Below are 19,136 nucleotides of genomic sequence, written 5' to 3' on the forward strand. Positions count from 1 at the left end.
AAGGGGGGGGGGTAACAATCATTTGTGCTGAGATGAGAGGTTTCTGCAGGAGGGGGGACGGGGGCTATTTGTGCTGGGAAGGGTAATGGTGATGACGGGGGGCGAGGGGGGGGTTGTGCTAGGAGAAGGAATGGGGGGGATATGTGCTATGAGTAGGAAGGAGGTTTTGGGGGGAGGGGGATTTATACTGGGGGGGGGGATTTGGGTAAAGTGGGAAGATTTTAAGCTGGGAAGGGTAATTTCGAGGGGTTTTAGCTAGAAGAGAGATTTTAGAGAATGTGTCCCATGTGAGCAGTTTGATGGAAGAGGATTGGTGTTGGGAGTGGGAATTGGGGTGATTTGTACTTGAAGGGGGATTAGTGGGGAATTTGTGCTAGGAGAGAGGATTGGGGGGATTTGTGCTAGGAGGGGGGATTTGTGTTGGGGGGGGGGATATTGTGGAGGAAAATTGTGCTAGGAGGGGAGATTGGGAAGGGTTGTGCTAGGAGGGGGGATTTGGGTGGGGAGGAAGGCATTGTGCTGGAAAGAGTAATTTGGAGGGGATTTGTGCTAGGAGGGGAGATTGGGAAGGATTGTGCTAGGAGGGGGGATTTGGGTGGGGAGGAAGGAATTGTGCTGGAAAGAGTAATTTGGAGGGGATTTGTGCTAGGAGGGGAGATTGGGAAGGATTGTGCTAGGAGGGGGGATTTGGGTGGGGAGGAAGGAATTGTGCTGGGAAGGGTAATTTGGAGGGGATTTGTGCTTAGAAGCAGGATTGGGGGGATTTATGCTAGGAGGGAGAACTTGGGGAGAGGATTTGTGATAGGCTGGAAATATTTGAGGGAACAGAGGATGTGTGCTAGGAGGGGTGAAGTAGAACTATAGGGTTTTTTTTTTGGGGGGGGGGGAAGTAGCTGGTGTTGCCTATGGTGCAAAATAGTCTAGCACCATCCCTGTAGGTACTGGTGCAAGTTGAGGTCTCTACAGCTGTCAGAGACAACAGCCCTTTTGTGAACCCCGCCCCGGGGGGTTGAGAACCACTGCTCTAGACTGTGGTCGGAAAAGGGGCAGAAAGTTATGTCCATTTGAATTTTAATCAAATATTAGACTTCTGACAATAAAGCATGCCCGGAGGACTAAAAGCTTCTTCCTTCACCATATCTCTGAAAGTAATGATTAAAAGCGTATTGTCAACTAATCATGTATAGTAAACAGGTGACGGCACACCGATGTGTGTCAACTGTTTGGAACAAATGTCTACATTCCCATCGCACGTGTTCCTGGAAAAGCCTTGAGGATGGGGGGGGGGGGGGACTGTAGCAACAACCATCTGGAGAGTGGAAATATAGGAGGATAGTGTACATATTTGCCAACACGCCACAGATCTCCAAATAATGTCCAAGTGGATTTTATTGGAAAATGAATACATTGCCTAGATCATCAGCAGTGACCTGAGTCTGCCTTACAGGAGAATGCTACTGCTGCAGTGTGTGGTGGGTTTCTGTGCCCACCAGAGACTGTATTACTGTCCAGGACTGAGCTCTCCTGCTGGAGGGAAAGCTGCAGGAACACGTGTCGCTGAGAGCTCAGGCAGGAGCTGCTGTGAAGAGACCATGCATAGCTGAGCCGTACAATGTGTTGAGTGACAGCTGAGAGAGGTAAGACGTGATGGCTTCAGAGGTAGACCCAAAGCCTGGTGGGCTACTTTCACCTGTTTATACTTTGGAGGGACAGCCTAGTTTTGTCTTCCTTTCGTTCTAAGTGTGGGCTCATCCATCACTAGATCACAAAACGTATAGAATTTAGAGGAATCACTAGGTGTGACAAGACGTACTGGGGTGACATGGCATATTCTGGTGACACTGGGACACACGGGAAGATGAAGACACAGGGATCGCTAGAACAGATATAAGTGGGGACATGGGGGTCATTGGGGCATTGGAGCCACAGGAGTTCAGAGGGGTGACAGATACTGGAAGGGCAGGAATGCTTGGGTTACTGGAGGCTCTGGTGTCGCAGGAGAGCACAGAGCCACACTCAATGGAAGCACGGGAATACAGGGGTCAGTGGAGATTCTGGGGTTTACATGAATGCAAGGGGACACTGAGGATTGCCTAGTCACTGGAGGCTGTGGGGTCAAAGGAGTGCAGATGTCTATGGAGACAAAGCAATTCAGGGGTCCCTGGGGGCATGGCAGTACATGGGTCTCCAGAGACATGGTAGGGAAAGGGCATCTGGAGGTATTGCATCACAGGGTTCTTTGGATGCATGCTAGTGTCTTTGGAGGTATGGCAGTGCAGGGTTCTTTTGAGGTACTGAAGTGCTGGGGTCTCTTCAAGGAGCAAGTGCAAAGGTCTCTGGATGCACAGAAGTGCAGGGGTCTCTGGATGCACAGAAGTGCAATCTATCTATCGATCTCTCCATCTATCTCTCCATCTCTCCATCTATCTATCTGTCTATATCTATCCATCTCTTCATCCATCCATCTCTCCATCCATCCTTCATCTCTCTATATCTGCTCTCCCCGGACCCAGCATTCACTATATCCGCTCTCCCCGGACCCTGCATTCACTATATCCGCTCTTCCTGGACCCTGCATTCACTATATCCGCTCTCCCCGAACCCTGCATTCACTATATCCGCTCTCCCCGGACCCCGCATTCACTATATCCGCTCTCCCCGGACCCCGCATTCACTATATCCGCTCTCCCCGGACCCCGCATTCACTATATCCGCTCTCCTCGGACCCCGAATTCACTATATCCGCTCTCCCCGGACCCCGCATTCACTATATCCGGTCTCCCCGGACCCCGCATTCACTATATCCGCTCTCCCCGGACCCCGCATTCACTATATCCGGTCTCCCTGGACCCCGCATTCACTATATCCGGTCTCCCTGGACCCTGCATTCACTATATCCGCTCTCCCCGGACCCCGCATTCACTATATCCGCTCTCCCCGGACTCTGCATTCACTATATCCGCTCTCCCCGGACCCCGCATTCACTATATCCGCTCTCCCCGGACCCCGCATTCACTATATCCGCTCTCCCCGGACTCCGCATTCACTATATCCGCTCTCCCCGGACTCTGCATTCACTATATCCGCTCTCCCCGGACTCTGCATTCACTATATCCGCTCTCCCCGGACCCTGCATTCACTATGTCCGCTCTCCCCGGACCCCGCATTCACTATATCCGCTCTCCCCGGACCCCTCATTCACTATATCCACTCTCCCCGGACCCCGCATTCACTATATCCGCTCTCCCCGGACCCCGCATTCACTATATCCGCTCTCCCAGGACCCCGCATTCACTATATCCGCTCTCCCCGGACCCCTCATTCACTATATCCACTCTCCCCGGACTCTGCATTCACTATATCCGCTCTCCCCGGACCCCGCATTCACTATATCCGCTCTCCCAGGACCCCGCATTCACTATATCCGCTCTCCCTGGACCCTGCATTCACTATATCCGCTCTCCCCGGACCCCGCATTCACTATATCCGCTCTCCCCGGACCCCACATTCACTATATCCGCTCTCCCCGGACCCCGCATTCACTATATCCGCTCTCCCCGGACCCCGCATTCACAATATCTGATCTCCCACAGTACACAGAACATGGAAATGCAATTATTTTAGTAAATATAAACTGCTAAATACCTTTTCTCATCAGCAGTATAGAGCAGTCTTGTGTCCAGCAGAGTGCTGGTGAAAGCTTGTAGGATGAGTTTTCATTCTGCTCTAGGAGGATGCAGGACCCCTGACCTCTGTCTGGACTGTGCTGATTGGCCCTGTGCTGATCACATGCACCCTCCCAAGAAAAAAAAAAAGAACACACCAAACTGAGCATGTGCAAAGTGACTGCACACAATATGTCTTATCAGGAAATAAGAGGAAGGACACTGGAAGAAGGGGAGGATCAGAGAAGACAGGATCAAACAGCCTTTTTACACAATTCGGAGGATTAACCCCTTAGGTTCCTCAGCGAGTATAAAAAGAATGCTTTGTTACATCTACAGACTGATTGTACTGTTGTGGGTTTAGTAACACTTGAATTCCACTGGACATAACCCGTCACATACAGGAATGCACAAGCAGGGATAAGTAAATGGGCATTATCATTGCTAGGAAGAGTTGATTTAACTCAAACTGGTTGCCAGTAGTCAATAAATATGAAATGCATTTGTGTGTATATATATATATTTATTTTTTATTAAGTATGTTATTAATAACAATTGGTTATCATGAATACACTGCCCTTCATAACGACTTGATTTTTTATTGTCCGCAGCTTGAAGAAATGCCATCTCCCCCGGCTTCACAGATTCTCATCTGTCTCAGTTTCATCATCTTTCCTGATAGTGAGCGATTTTATACTTCGTCCCTCTAAATCCTCTGGAAGTGTTACAAATGCATTATCCATGTCAAGATTTCTTTACCGTATCTTTTTCGTAAAAAGATTTAAAAAGTGGTATGATAAAGAAAATATCTCTCTCATCATTTGAGAGTTGTGGGCAGTTGGGCCATAGGGACCCGGGGCACCAAGAGAGAGAGAGATGTAGGGAACATGCCCTGGGTTTCCCGTGCTGGCAATGCTCATGCAGGTATAGAGTAAAAGATGGTGTCCAATATCATGAGAAATAGGTTTTGGGTTTACATACACTGTACAGCTATTCATAATTTAATGACAGGTGCTCTTTAATCCCTTGACTCGCTGTTTTTTTAATTATTTACTCCCCCTATAGCAATGGCAGAGAAATACATCCATCAGGTACCAGAGAGGACGAGCCATGAAGTTGGCCAGTCCACCAGCATACAGTGTTGGGTCGAGAAAACCATCGACATTCGAGGACTCTCTCTGTACAAACGCAACTCGCTCATTTTCACACTTTGGACGAACAGTGACACCTTCTCCAAAAGGCTGAACGTTTCTGGCACATATAATAATTTTACCTGGACCTTAAACCAAGACGGAGGAGGAACGTTCCCATGCACCTCCGGTAAGTAGTGCACTTCAATGACCTTCAATGACAAAAAAATGAATGGTGACTGTGGTCCCAGCTGCCTGGAGATCATTGACAAGATCCTCACGTGTAGTTCTGGGATGATTCCTCACTGTTCTCATGATCATTGACACTCCGCGAGGTGAGATCTTGCATGGTGCACCAGACCTAGGGAGACTGACACTTGTTTTGTGTTTCTTCCATTTGTGAATGATTGCACCAACTGTTGTCACCTTCTCACCAAGCTGCTTGGCCATAGTTTGGTAGCCCAGTCCAGCCTTGTGTAGGTCTACCATCTTGTCCCTGACATCCTTGGACAGCTCTTTGGTCTTTGCCATGGTGGAGAGTTTGGAATCTGATGGTTTGATTGCTCCTGTGGACAGGTGTCTTTTATACAGGTAACACAATGAGATTAGCAGCACTCCCTTTAAGAGACTGCTTCTAATCCCAGCTTGTTACCTGTATGAAAGACACCTGGGAGCCAGAAATCCTGCTGAATGATAGGGGATCAAATCCTTATTTCCCTCATGAACATGCAAATCAGTCATCATTTGTTAGACATACATTTTTTTTCTTGGTGACTGTGGTCCCCGCTGCCTGGAGATCATTGACAAGATCCTCACGTGTAGTTCTGGGATGATTCCTCACTGTTCTCATGATCATTGACACTCCTCGAGGTGAGATCTTGCATGGTGCACCATACAGTCAATGGTGGGACAGGAGGGTCCTCCACCTAGGGGAGGGGTGTTTTGTGGATCCTTGTGGGGGTGTTCTGAAGGGTTTGGGGGTGTCAGAGGGCTGGTAATATCTCCCTCAGCTCCTCTCCCTCCTCAGTGAGGGGGATGGTGGGACAGGAGGGTCCTCCAACTAGGGGAGGGGTGTTTTGTAGGTCCTTGTGGGGGGTGTTCTGAGGGGTTTGGGGGTGTCAGTGGGTTGGTACTATCTCCCTCAGCTCCTCTCCTTCCTCAGTGAGAGGGATGGTGGGACGGGAGGGTCCTCCACCTAGGGGAGGGGTGTTATGTGGGTACTTGTGGAGGTGTTCTGAGGGGGTTGGGGGTGTCAGTGGGTTGGTACTCCTCAGTGAAGGGGCTGGCAGGACAGGAGGGTCCTCTACCTAGGGGAGGGGTGTTTTGTGGGTCCTGAGGGGGTTGGGGGTGTCAGTGGGTTGATACTATCTCCTTCAGCACCTCTCCTTCCACAGTGAGGAGGCTGGCGGGACAGGAGGGCCCTCTACCTAGGGGAGGGGTGTTTTGTGGGTTCTTGTGGAGGTGTTCTGAGGGGGTTGAGAGGGTTGGTGGGGTTGACTGTATCTGGGGTTGGGTGTTGGAGGGTTTGGTTTAGGATAGTCCCAGTGGACCATTTTCTATCCTTGGTCCATTCTTGAGGGTCCCCTCTTGTAATCTCTGAGGGGGAGTTATGGTCCTCTGTCATGCAGGATTGTCATGTCTCCGATGGCTTATATCTGTCTATGGTGCATAATAAATTCCATTGAGGTTAGCCTTTTTTTTGGTGCGCAGCCTTTTTTTCGTCCCCCTTCTTTTGTTTTTGTTATACTAGGGCAACATGCTGCTTTGTATTTCTCTGCTGTGCAGAGAGATACAAAGCAGCATGTCCTTGCTGGCAGGAGAGAGACCTGTGCTGTTTACTGTCAGCTTTGCCCGATGATCGCCGGGTGCTGGCAGGGATTCTCCAGCCAGGACCCATTGATTAACATCCCTAGCCACCAGTGGTGGCGCAGGTAAGGCGGCTCGCGTCCCCCTACCCAGAAATGCAAATCACATATACAGTTGCAAGAAAAAGTATGTGAACCCCTTGGGATTACGTGGAGTTTTGCATGAATTGGGCATAAAATGTGCTCTGAATGTCATCTAAGTCACAACAATAGAAGAACACAGTCTGCTAAACATAATACTACACAAACATTAGCTGTTGCCATGGTTTCATTGTACATAACATGTAAACATTCACAGTGCAGGGAGGAAAAAGTATGTGAACCTTTGGACTTAATAACTGGTTGACCCTCCTTTGGCAGCAATAACCTCAACCAAACGTTTCCTGTAGTTGCAGATCAGACCTGCACAATGATCTGGAGTCATTTTGGACCACTCCTCTTCACAAAACTGTTTCAGTGTAGCAATATTCTTGGGATGTCTGGTGTGAATCGCTCTCTTAAGGTCATGCCACAGCATTTCAATCGGGTTGAGGTCAGGACTCTGACTGGGCCACTCCAGAAGGCGTATTCTGTGCTGTTGCAGCCATTGTTTTGTTGAATTACTTGTATGCTTTGGGTCATTGTCCTGTTGCATCACCCATCCTCTGCGGAGCTTCAGTTGGCGGACAGATGGTCGTACGTTTTCCTGCAAAATGTCTTTATAAACTCTGGAATTCATTTTCCCATCAATGACAACAATCCGTCCAGGCCCTGAGGCAGCAAAGCAGCCCCAAACCATGATGCTCCCTCCGCCATGTTTTACAGTGGGGATGAGGTTTTGATGTTGGTGTGCTGTGCCTTTTTTTCTCCACACATAGCGTTGTGTGTTCTTCCCAAACAACTCAATCTTGGTTTCATCTGTCCACAGTATATTTACCAGTAGTGCTGTGGAACATCCAGGGGCTCTTTTGCAAACTTCAAACGTGCTGCAATATTCTTTTTGGACAGCAATGGCTTCCTCCGTGGTGTCCTCCCATGTACTCTATTCTTGTTTAATGTTTTCCTTATTGTAGATGTGTCAACAAAAATGTTAGCATGTGCCAGAGATTTCTGTAGGTCTTTAGCTGACACTCTGGGATTCTTCTTTACCTCATGCAGCATTCTGCGCTGTGCTCTTGCAGTCATTTTTACAGGACGACCGCGCCTAGGGAGAGTAGCAACAGTGCTAAACTTTCTCCATTTGTAGACAGTCTGTCTTACCGTGGACACATGAACATCAAGGCTTTTGGAGATACTTTTGTAACCCTTTCTAGCTTCATGCAAGTCAACAATTCTTGATCGTAGGTCTTCTGAGAGCTCTTCTCTGCGAGGCAAGGTTCACATCAGGCAGTGCTTCTTGAAACCAGTAAACCCAAAACAGGTGTCAGCAACACATCCAATATCATCACACTGATTGGAGTCAAGGTTGGCTCACTCCTGGCTCCAATTAGCTCTGGGAGAAGTCATTAAGCTAGGGCCTCACATACTTTTTCCTCCCTGCACTGTGAATGTTTACATGTTATGTGCAATTAAACCATGGCAACATCTGTTTGTGTAGTATTATGTTCAGCAGACTGTGTTCTTCTATTGTTGTGACTTAGATGACGTTCAGAGCACATTTTATGCCCAATTCATGCAAAACTCCACGTAATCCCAAGGGGTTCACATACTTTTTCTTGCAACTGTATATACGTGATTTTGCGCAGCCCTGCCGCCCTGTAGCAATATTTCTACTATAGGGCGGAGGGCAAGCGGTTATACTGTATGTGCTTTCCCCTCTGATTTCATACTTCACAGATGGGTCCACCTGGGGGTATGAGAACAATAGAATAGAGAATATTATAGAGTGTCACTTACCTATCACCCACTTTCTTTATTTTTTCTTCATTTGCAAGCAAGCTCTCTAGAGTCGCCCACCATGGCCTGCCGTGGCCCAGATGAGAAAGATCCAAAAATATATTTGTCAAATGGAGCTGAGAACGTGGCCTCATTTTTGGTACACAGCATATTGGATTACAGGAGTCGTATCCGGCTTTCCGGTACCATTCTGAACCTCACCATGACGCTGACCGGTCTAAGCGAGAGCGACCGGGACTGCTATAGATGCCACGGGACTGCAGAAGGAATTGGAGGCGATATTACAGGACGGGAAACTTGTGTTATTGTAGGTAAGATATGTACGGGTATATTTATATGGTGAATAAAGAGCACTTTACAGGGTACGTCTGCTCATTCACACAAAATACTGACACAAGGGGGGGGGATCCTTTTTCCAACTCATTGATTCTGTTTTTGCATTTTTTTTTATTTTTTTCTGACATGTTGGTGTTTTAAAGTGGAGAAAATTATGATTTGATCCCCTGCAGATTGTGTACGTTTGCCCACCACCAAAGAAATGAAGGGTCTATAACTTCTATCATAGGTGTATTTTAAATGATAGAGACAGAATATCAACCAAAAATCCAGAAAAAACACAAAAATGTTATAAATGGAGTTGCAGTTCAGTGAGTAAAATAAGTTTTTGATTCCCAAGCAAAACATGGCTTAGTAGTTGGTGGAGGAACCATTGTTGGTGAACACAAAGGTAAGATGTTTCTTGTAGTTGGTTCCCAGGTTTGCACACATCTCAGGGGGGATTTTGGTTCTCTCTTCTTTACAGATCTCTAAATCCTTAAGGTTTCTTGGCTGTCGCTGGGCAATTCGAAGTTTCAGATCCCTCCATAAATTTTCTATAGGATTAAGATCTGGAGACTAGCTAGGCCACTCCATGACCTTAATGTGATTCTTCCTGAGCTACTCCTTTGTTGTCTTGGCGGTATGTTTTGAGTCATTGTCATGCTGGAAGACCAATCCATGACCCATCTTCAGTGTTCTGGCTAAGGGAAAAGGGTTCTTATCCAAGATTTTACAATACATGGTCACGTCCATTGGCCCCTCAATGCGACAAAGTCGTCCTGTACCTTTAGCAGAGAAACAGCCCCAAATCATAATATTTCCACCTCCACGCTTGGCTGTAGGGATGGTGTTCTTAGGGTCATAGTCAGCATTTTTCTTCCTCCACACAACGGTAAGTCGAGTTAATGCCAAAAAGCTCAATTATGGTCTCATCTGACCACAGCACTTTCTCCCAGCCCTTCTCTGAATCATTTAGATGTTCATCAGCAACTTTCAGATGGGCCTATACATGTGCCTTCGTGAGGAGGGGGACCTTGCGGGCCCGATAGGATTTCAATCCATGGCGGCGTACTGTGTTACCAATGGTTTGTTTGGCGACTGTGGTCCCAACTGCCTTGAGATCATTCACAAGCTCCTCCCTTGTAGTTCTGGGCTGATCCCTCACTTTTCTCAAGATCATCCTTATCCCATGAGGCAAGATCTTGCATGGAGCTCCAGACCGAGGGTGATTGATGGTTATTTTGTATATCTTCCATTTGCGAATAATCTCTCCAACCGTTGTCTCCTTCTCACCAAGCTCCTTGCTGATGGTCTTGTAGCCCATTCCAGCCTTGTGCAGGTCTACAGTCTTGTCCCTGACGTCCTTCAACAGCTCTTTGGTCTTGCCCATGGTGGTGAGGATTGAATGGAAGAAAGAGACCTGTGGACAGGTGTCTTTTATACACATAACGAGTTGTCGTTAGGAGCGCCTTCTTACATTGACAGGACTGATCTGTGTACCACACGAGCACATGGCCAGTCTGTGGGAGCCAGAATCATTGTTGGTTGGTAGGGGATCAAATACTTATTTTACTCACTGAACTGCAACTCCATTTATAACATTGAATCGTGTGTTTTTTCTGGATTTTTGGTTGATATTCTGTCTCTATCATTTAAAATACACCTATGATAAAAAATTATAGAACCTTCATTTCATTGTAAGTGGGCAAACTTACACAATCTGCAGGGGATCAAATCATTATTTTCTCTGCTGTATCTTTCAGTGACACCCAGTCAGTTCCCCCCCAGTATCAGAATGCCAGCCGCAGTCCCGCTATAAGTCGCTGATCGCCGCCAGTACTCCCACGTATTGGGATTTTTTTTTTTAGCAAAGACACGGAGCAGAATATATTTTGGCCTAAATTTATGATGAAATTCAGATTTCAAGTCTCCATGCACACGTTTGTGGGAGCTGGTAACATTAGCTGTGTAAAGTCACATTAAAAATGTGAGTTTTTCAGGGTTTTTTTAACGTTTTTGTATCTGCGTTTAGCCGCCTCTTTTTGCATTTGCATTTTTTTTGTGTTTTTTAGAGGTTTTTTTTACCAAAATAAATTTTTTTTTTTGGTCAAAAAACATCCAAAGATGCTGGTTTGCCGCGTTTTTCAGCGTTAGAGCACATTTACAATTAAAAAACTCATCTAGAAGCCAGGGGTGGACTGACCATTTGGCACTGCCTGAGGGCCCAGGGTCAGTGGGGGCCCCATGAAATGCCCCTGGTACCTTTTTCATAGGCTTTTTTGAGTTTGGGCAAGGACACAGGGGCCCCACGATCCCCTATTGCCCGGGGGCCACATGAGTTGTCAGTCCGCCTCTGCTAGAAGCCTACTAGTCCCGAGTTTTTTTCAAGCCAAAAAATGTCCCAGCCAAAAAACCATTGATTCCAGTCTCTGTGTGTATGGACACCTAGGAGAACATGCTGGGGGGTTTACTGGCTGTAGAAAAAAACACCCAAAAACGTCAATGGTTTGCGTTAGTGTTTAGCGGCGTCTTCCTGCATTTTTCCGCATTATCGGTTTTTAGCAGTTTTTTTGACCCCCAATTTTTTTTTTTCGGTATAAAAAAGTCAAAAAACACCGGTTTTCCGCGTTTTACCACATTTTTCACTGTTAGACCGTTTTTACAGCTAAAAAACTCCTCTAGAAGCCCACTAGTCCCGGGTTTTTTTTTCCAGCCAAAAATAGTCCCAGCCAAAAAACCGTTGATTCCAGTCTCTGTGTGTATGGACACCAGGAGAACATGCTGGGGGGTTTACTGGCTGTAGAAAAAAACATCAAAAAACAAAACAGTGGCTGTAAAAACGTCCCGTGTGTGTGAGGACTTCAATTTTTTTTACTGGACACGTTTAATAGCAAAAAGCAAAAAATATTGTTTTGTTTTTTTTCAAAATTGTTGATCATTTTTTGTTTATGGCGCAAAAAATTAAAATCACACATGCGATCAAAAGCCATTGAAAGAAAGCTCCATTTGTGGGAAAAAAGGACGTACATTTAATTTGGGTGCAGCGTTGCATGACCGCGCAATTGCCAGTTAAATTAATCGCCAAAAAATGGCCTGGTCAGGAAGGGGGGGGGTAAATCCTCTGGAGGGCAAGGGGTTAAATGTGCGTACAAAAAAAAAATGCAAAGGTGGCTCTGGCAGCAAAAGGCAAAGCCCGGGTTCACACATACATGCGATGCGGTACATCCCATGTGATTCGCACAGGAACTGTGCTGCCATTCCTGTGCCAATCACACGCGATTTGTGTGCCGTGCGATCGGAGTCATACATTATGTATGACTGTAAATGCACCGCACCCGCAACAAGAACACGCAGGACCCTTTTTTGGTTCCGCACTAGAATTGGATTGCACGGGTATTCACACCTATGCGATCCGATTCTGCACATCGCACTGCGTTCTGCGGACCAATGTGGGGGTGTCGTTAACATACACACCCGCATTGGTCCGCTGCATCTTCATCCGCTTACATCCGTTGTGTTGCGTTAACCACTTCCCTTCCGGCTGCTGTATATAAACGGCCAGACGGTGGCAGTCCAGGGGCGGGTTGCCGTTCATAAACAGCGCCTGACATTTTGGATTGTGTGCGCTCCCTGAGAGAGCGCAGCACCGTGATCCGGTGCCCGCTGTGTCCTCCGCTGTACGGGACCTCTGTGTGAGGTCCCGATCATGTGATCACTGATTAGCCAATCAGTGATCACATGAACAGTAGTAAGCAATGATGTCACTTCTGATACCACTGTACTGTTAGGGTGACAGTATGTTAATAAATATGTGTGATAGCGCTGAAAGCTGAAAATTGGCCTGGACAGGAAGGGGGTGAAAGTGTCCGAACAGGAAGGGGTGAAAGTGTCCGGACAGGAAGGGGTGAAAGTGTCCGGACAGGAAGGGGTGAAAGTGTCCGGACAGGAAGGGGGTGAAAGTGTCCGAACAGGAAGGGGTGAAAGTGTCCGGACAGGAAGGGGTGAAAGTGTCCGGACAGGAAGGGGTGAAAGTGTCCGGACTGGAGGGGGGGAAGTGTCCGGACTGGAAGGGGGTGAAAGTGTCCGAACAGGAAGGGGGTGAAAGTGTCCGGACAGGAAGGGGTGAAAGTGTCCGGACAGGAAGGGGGTGAAAGTGTCCGGACTGGAAGGGGTGAAAGTGTCCAAACAGGAAGGGGGGGAAAGTGTCCGGACAGGAAGGGGTGAAAGTGTCCGAACAGGAAGGGGGTGAAAGTGTCCGGACAGGAAGGGGTGAAAGTGTCCGGACAGGAAGGGGGTGAAAGTGTCCGAACAGGAAGGGGTGAATGTGTCCGGCAAGGAAGGGGGTGAAAGTGTCCGGACAGGAAGGGGGTGAAAGTGTCCGGACTGGAAGGGGGTGAAAGAGTCCGGACAGGAAGGGGGTGAAAGTGTCCGAACAGGAAGGGGGTGAAAGTGTCCGGACAGGAAGGGGTGAAAGTGTCCGGACTGGAAGGGGGGTGAAAGTGTCCGGACTGGAAGGGGGGGTGAAAGTGTCCGGACTGGAAGGGGGGGTGAAAGTGTCCGGACTGGAAGGGGGGTGAAAGTGTCCGAACAGGAAGGGGTGAATGTGTCCGGACAGGAAGGGGGTGAAAGTGTCCGAACAGGAAGGGGTGAATGTGTCCGGACAGGAAGGGGGTGAAAGTGTCCGGACAGGAAGGGGGTGAAAGTGTCCGGACTGGAAGGGGGTGAAAGAGTCCGGACAGGAAAGGGGTGAAAGTGTCCGGACAGGAAGGGGGTGAAAGTGACCGGACTGGAAGGGGGTGAAAGAGTCCGGACAGGAAGGGGGTGAAAGTGTCCGAACAGGAAGGGGGTGAAAGTGTCCGGACAGGAAGGGGTGAAAGTGTCCGGACTGGAAGGGGGGTGAAAGTGTCCGGACTGGAAGGGGGGGTGAAAGTGTCCGGACTGGAAGGGGGGGTGAAAGTGTCCGGACTGGAAGGGGGGTGAAAGTGTCCGAACAGGAAGGGGTGAATGTGTCCGGACAGGAAGGGGGTGAAAGTGTCCGAACAGGAAGGGGTGAATGTGTCCGGACAGGAAGGGGGTGAAAGTGTCCGGACAGGAAGGGGGTGAAAGTGTCCGGACTGGAAGGGGGTGAAAGAGTCCGGACAGGAAGGGGGTGAAAGTGTCCGAACAGGAAGGGGGTGAAAGTGTCCGGACAGGAAGGGGTGAAAGTGTCCGGACAGGAAGGGGTGAAAGTGTCTGGACTGGAAGGGGGGTGAAAGTGTCCGGACTGGAAGGGGGGGTGAAAGTGTCCAGACTGGAAGGGGGGGTGAAAGTGTCCGGACTGGAAGGGGGGTGAAAGTGTCCGGACTGGAAGGAGGGTGAAAGTTTTCGGACTGGAAGGGGGTGAAAGTGTCCGGACTGGAAGGGGGTGAAAGTGTCCGGACTGGAAGGGGGTGAAAGTGTCCGGACTGGAAGGGGGTGAAAGTGTCCAGACTGGAAGGGGGTGAAAGTGTCCAGACTGGAAGTGGCATCTGGACAGGAAGGGGGTGAAAGTGTCCGGACAGGAAGGGGGTGAAAGTGTCCGGACACTTTCACCCCCTTCCTGTCCGGACACTTTCACCCCCTTCCTGTCCGGACACTTTCACCCCCTTCCTGTCCGGATGCCACTTCCAGTCCGGACACTTTCACCCCCTTCCTGTCCGAACAGGAAGGGGGTGAAAGTGTCTGGACAGGAAGGGGGTTAAAGTGTCCGGACTGGAAGGGGGTGAAAGTGTCCGGACTGGAAGGGGGGAAAGTGTCCAGACTGGAAGGGGGTGAAAGTGTCCGGACTAGAAGGGAGTGAAAGTGTCCGGACTGGAAGGGGGTGAAAGTGTCCGGACTGGAAGGGGGTGAAAGTTTTCAGACTGGAAGGGGGTGAAATTGTCCAGACTGGAAGGGGATGAAAGTTTTCGGACTGAAAGGGGGTGAAAGTGTCCTGACTGGAAGGGGGTGAAAGTGTCTGGACTGGAAGTGGGTGAAAGTGTCTGGACTGGAAGTGGCATCCGGACAGGAAGGGGGTGAAAGTGTCTGGACTGGAAGGGGGTGAAAGTGTCCAGACTAGAAGGGAGTGAAAGTGTCCGGACTGGAAGGGGGTGAAAGTGTCCGGACTGGAAGGGGTGAAAGTGTCCAAACTGGAAGTGGCATCCAGACAGGAAGGGGGTGAAAGTGTCCGGACAGGAAGGGGGTGAAAGTGTCCGGACTGGAAGGGGATGAAAGTTTTCGGACTGGAAGGGGGTGAAAGTGTCCGGACTGGAAGGGGGTGAAAGTTTCCGGACTGGAAGGGGGTGAAAGTGTCCGGACTGGAAGGGAGTGAAAGTGTCCAGACTAGAAGGGAGTGAAAGTGTCCGGACTGGAAGGGGGAGAAATGGTCCGGACTGGAAGGGGGGTGAAAGTTTTCGGACTGGAAGGGGGTGAAAGTGTCCGGACTGGAAGGGGGTGAAAGTGTCTGGACTGGAAGGGGGTGAAAGTGTCCGGACTGGAAGGGGGGGAAAGCGTCCAGACTGGAAGGGGGTGAAAGTTTTCGGACTGGAAGGGGGTGAAATTGTCCGGACTGGAAGGGGGTGAAAGTTTTTGGACTGGAAGGGGGTGAAAGTGTCCGGACTGGAAGTGGGGAAAGTGTCCGGACTGGAAGGGGGTGAAAGTGTCTGGACTGGAAGGGGGGGGGGGAAAGTGTCCACACTGGAAGGGGGGGAAAGTGTCCGGACTGGAAGGGGGTGAAAGTGTCCGGACTGGAAGGGGGGGAAAGTGTCCGGACTGGAAGGGGGGGAAAGTGTCCGGACTGGAAGGGGGTGAAAGTGTCCGGACTGGAAGGGGGTGAAAGTGTCCGGACTGGAAGGGGTGTGAAAGTGTCCGGACTGGAAGGGGGTGAAAGTGTCCGGACTGGAAGGGGTGTGAAAGTGTCCGGACTGGAAGGGGGTGAAAGTGTCCGGACTGGAAGGGGGTGAAAGTGTCCGGACAGGAAATGGCTAAAGTGCATACATGTTGCATTTTAGCGCAACGCAGCGTTAAGGTGCAAATACGACACGATGGAAATGATTGTTTTTCAGATGTCCTTCCGTTGATCTGCATAAAATGCAGATCAGCGCACCTGTGTGAATTGGCCCAAATGATCCAAAATTCGTTAAGATTCGAACATTTCTGTAAACCTGCACTAAAATCTAGAAATATTTCCACAGAAAAGCCCGCTCTGCATTCCTCAGGACACATCGGTCTTGGAGTTGGAGTTGCAGCAATCATCATCGTCATCGTGGTCGGATTATCGGTACGTAGTGCAACATTGTAGCTCATCATACACGTGTACATGCATTCTTCGTGCATTTCATCTATGACAACAGGCTCCTCCCCCTAGCAACCTTAACACATCCCAAAAATGCAGAACGCATCAAAGACGCAATTAAAACGCATCAAAATGTGCAATTAAAAGGCATAGAACAAAAAAAAATTTGAATGCCTGTAAAAGAGTGTTTTGTTTCGTATCGATTTGTTAACATTCTCGTTTTATTTTGTTGCATTTGTAACAAAATTTGTTTCCTTTATTCGTTTTCAACCAGATTTTTCCAGTAAACTTGCAGTATTCAAATCTTATTCGAATTGAAAATATTGAATCAATTCGAATTCATTGTGAAGAACAGCTGGTTCTATTCTGTTTGAAAATCAAATTTCTTTTTATTTTATTGAATTTTATCCTCTTCTATTCTAGTATATTCTGGTTTATTCTATTCTTTTCAAAATTCGAATTTCACAAGACGGCTGTATTCTAACACTAGTACACTCCAGGGGCGGACTGACCATTCGAGCACTTGGGCACTGCCCGAGGGCCTGGGGTCAGTAGGGGGCCCCATGAGATGCCCCTGGCACCTTTCATTGGCTTTTTCATAGGCTTTTTTGGGTGTTGGTGAGGACACAGGGGCCCCATGCTCCCCTATTGCCCAGGGGCCCCATGAGTTGTCAGTCCGCCCCTGGTACACTCAGGCTTTGAAGGAAATCAGCAATAGTCAGCAATATGTTTACATTTTGAATTTGCTTCTAATTTGGATAATTCAGACGAAATTTTGTTTCGTTATTTCAGATTCATGTAAATTCGTCACTATCGTCATTTGGAAATTTGGATATATCCAGATCTCCGAATGATGAAATTTTTGGTTTAGAACGAAACGAGCCGCACATTTCTTCCTATCCAATGCATGGGGGGCAACACCTCTGACTTCACCTGCCGCTTGCTGATACAACCAAGGCGGGGTGTGTCTTTCTTTCTTCCTTCTTTACCTCCTTCACTCCCCGCATGCTTCCCTTCTTTCCATTCTCTCAGTTTATTTCAGTTTTGTAATTTCTCTCTCCTTTCCTCTTTTTTTTTTTTTTAGATATTTGTTATTTATAGAAAATGTCAGAAAAAAAGGAATGAAGAAGAAGACCACAAAACAAGTAGTGTGATCTGATGCTGCACTAGAGAATAATCGCAGATTGAAGAATGAATCTGCTTTTGTTGAGACATTTCATTTTTAATATTTTGTTGAGAATCCTTTACTGGCAATGACTGCCTGAAGTCTGGAACCCATGGACACGACCAAAGACTGGGTTTCCTCCTTTCTGATGTTTTGCCTGAAGTCTGGAACCCATGGACATGACCAAAGACTGGGTTTCCTCCTTTCTGATGCCTTGCCTGAAGTCTGGAACCCATGGACACGACCAAAGACTGGGTTTCCTCCTTTCTGATGCTATGCCTGAAGTCTGGAACCCATAGACGTTACCAAAGACTGGGTTTCCTCTTTTTTGATGCTTTGCCTGAAGTCTGGAACCCATGGACATGACCAAAGACTGGGTTTCCTCCTTTCTGATGCTTTGCCTGAAGTCTGGAACCCATGGACATGACCAAAGACCGGGTTTCCTCTTTTCTGATGCTCTGCCAGGCTCTAACTGCAGCTGTCTTCAGTTGTTCTTTGTGGGTCTTTCTGCCTTTAGTTTTGCCTTCAGCAAGTGAAATGCATGCTGAATGGGGTTGAGATCAGATGACTGACTTGGCCATTGCAGAATATTCAACTTCTTTTCCTTCAGAAGCTCCTGGGTTGCTTTTGCAGCGTGTTTTGGATCATTGTCCATCTATACTGTGAAGCTCCGTCCAATCAACTTTGCTGCATGTGGCGGAATCTGGGCTGACAGTATATCTGTAAACACGGCAGAATTCATCCGGCTGCTTCTGTCTTCTGTCACATCATCAATAACCACCAATAACCCAGTGCCACTGGAAGCCATGCATGCCCATTCCATCACACTGCCTCCACCCATGCCATCACACTGCCTCCGCCCATGCCATCACCCTGCCTCCGCCCATGCCATCACCCTGCCTCCGCCCATGCCATCACACTGCCTCCGCCCATGCCATCCCCCTGCCTCCGCCCATGCCACCACCCTGCCTCCGCCCATGCCACCACACTGCCTCCGCCCATGCCACCACACTGCCTCCACCCATGCCACCACCCTGCCTCCACCCATGCCACCACACTGCCTCCACCATGCCATCACACTGCCTCCACCCATGCCACCACACTGCCTCCACCATGCCATCACACTGCCTCCACCCATGCCATCACACTGCCTCCACCCATGCCACCACACTGCCTCCACCATGCCATCACACTGCCTCCACCCATGCCATCACACTGCCTCCACCATGCCATCACACTGCCTCCACCCATGCCACCACACTGCCTCCACCATGCCACCACACTGCCTCCACCATGCCATCACACTGCCTCCACCATGCCATCACACTGCCTCCACCCATGCCACCACACTGCCTCCACCATGCCATCACACTGCCTCCACCCATGCCACCACACTGCCTCCACCCATGCCACCCCACAGCCTCCACCATGCCACCACACTGCCTCCACCCATGCCACCACACAGCCTCTACCATGCCATCACACTGCCTCCACCCATGCCATCACACTGCCTCCACCATGGTTTACAAATGATGTTGTGTGTTTTGGATCATGAGCTGTTCCAAGTCTTCTCCACACTTTTTTCTTCCCCTCATTCTGGTACAGATTCATCTTATTTTCATCCGTCCAAAGAATGCTTCTCCAGAACTGGTCCGGCTTTTTTAGATTTTTTTTTGGCAAAGTCTAATCTGGCTTTTCTATTCTTCAGGATTATGAATGGTTTGCACCTTGTGGTGAACCCTCTGTATTTGCTCTCGTGAAGTCTTCTCTTGATTGTAGACTTTGACAATGATACGCCCACCTCCTGGAGAGTGTCCTTCACTTGTC

The 19,136-nt window shown here is 48.8% G+C and overlaps 1 protein-coding gene across 1 annotated transcript; it reads left to right on the forward strand.

The window, feature by feature from the left end:
- Window positions 1-4,285: 4,285 nt before the first annotated feature.
- LOC149434148 (uncharacterized) lies at window positions 4,286-19,136 on the forward strand. The gene is made up of 5 exons (XM_089664039.1): window positions 4,286-4,346; window positions 4,731-4,985; window positions 8,574-8,846; window positions 16,044-16,129; window positions 17,229-19,136. Exons 1-5 carry the CDS (start codon window positions 4,286-4,288, stop codon window positions 17,301-17,303), a joined length of 750 nt encoding a protein of 249 aa, XP_089520165.1. The 3' UTR covers window positions 17,304-19,136.

This window comes from Staurois parvus, unplaced genomic scaffold (assembly GCF_062004578.1).
Source record: "Staurois parvus isolate SC_StPar_1 unplaced genomic scaffold, SC_StPar_1.0 ptg001819l, whole genome shotgun sequence".
In the NCBI taxonomy this organism is placed as follows: Eukaryota; Metazoa; Chordata; class Amphibia; order Anura; family Ranidae; genus Staurois; species Staurois parvus.

Bases quoted from the DNA above. Each gene is read 5' to 3' on its own strand.
- LOC149434148 (XM_089664039.1), top strand. From the start codon at position 4,286: ATGCCATCTCCCCCGGCTTCACAGATTCTCATCTGTCTCAGTTTCATC. The intron at 4,986-8,573 runs GTAAGTAGTGCA...TTCATTTGCAAG, and splicing joins AACGTTCCCATGCACCTCCG to CAAGCTCTCTAGAGTCGCCC. The intron at 16,130-17,228 runs GTACGTAGTGCA...TTTTTTTTTTAG, and splicing joins TCATCGTGGTCGGATTATCG to ATATTTGTTATTTATAGAAA.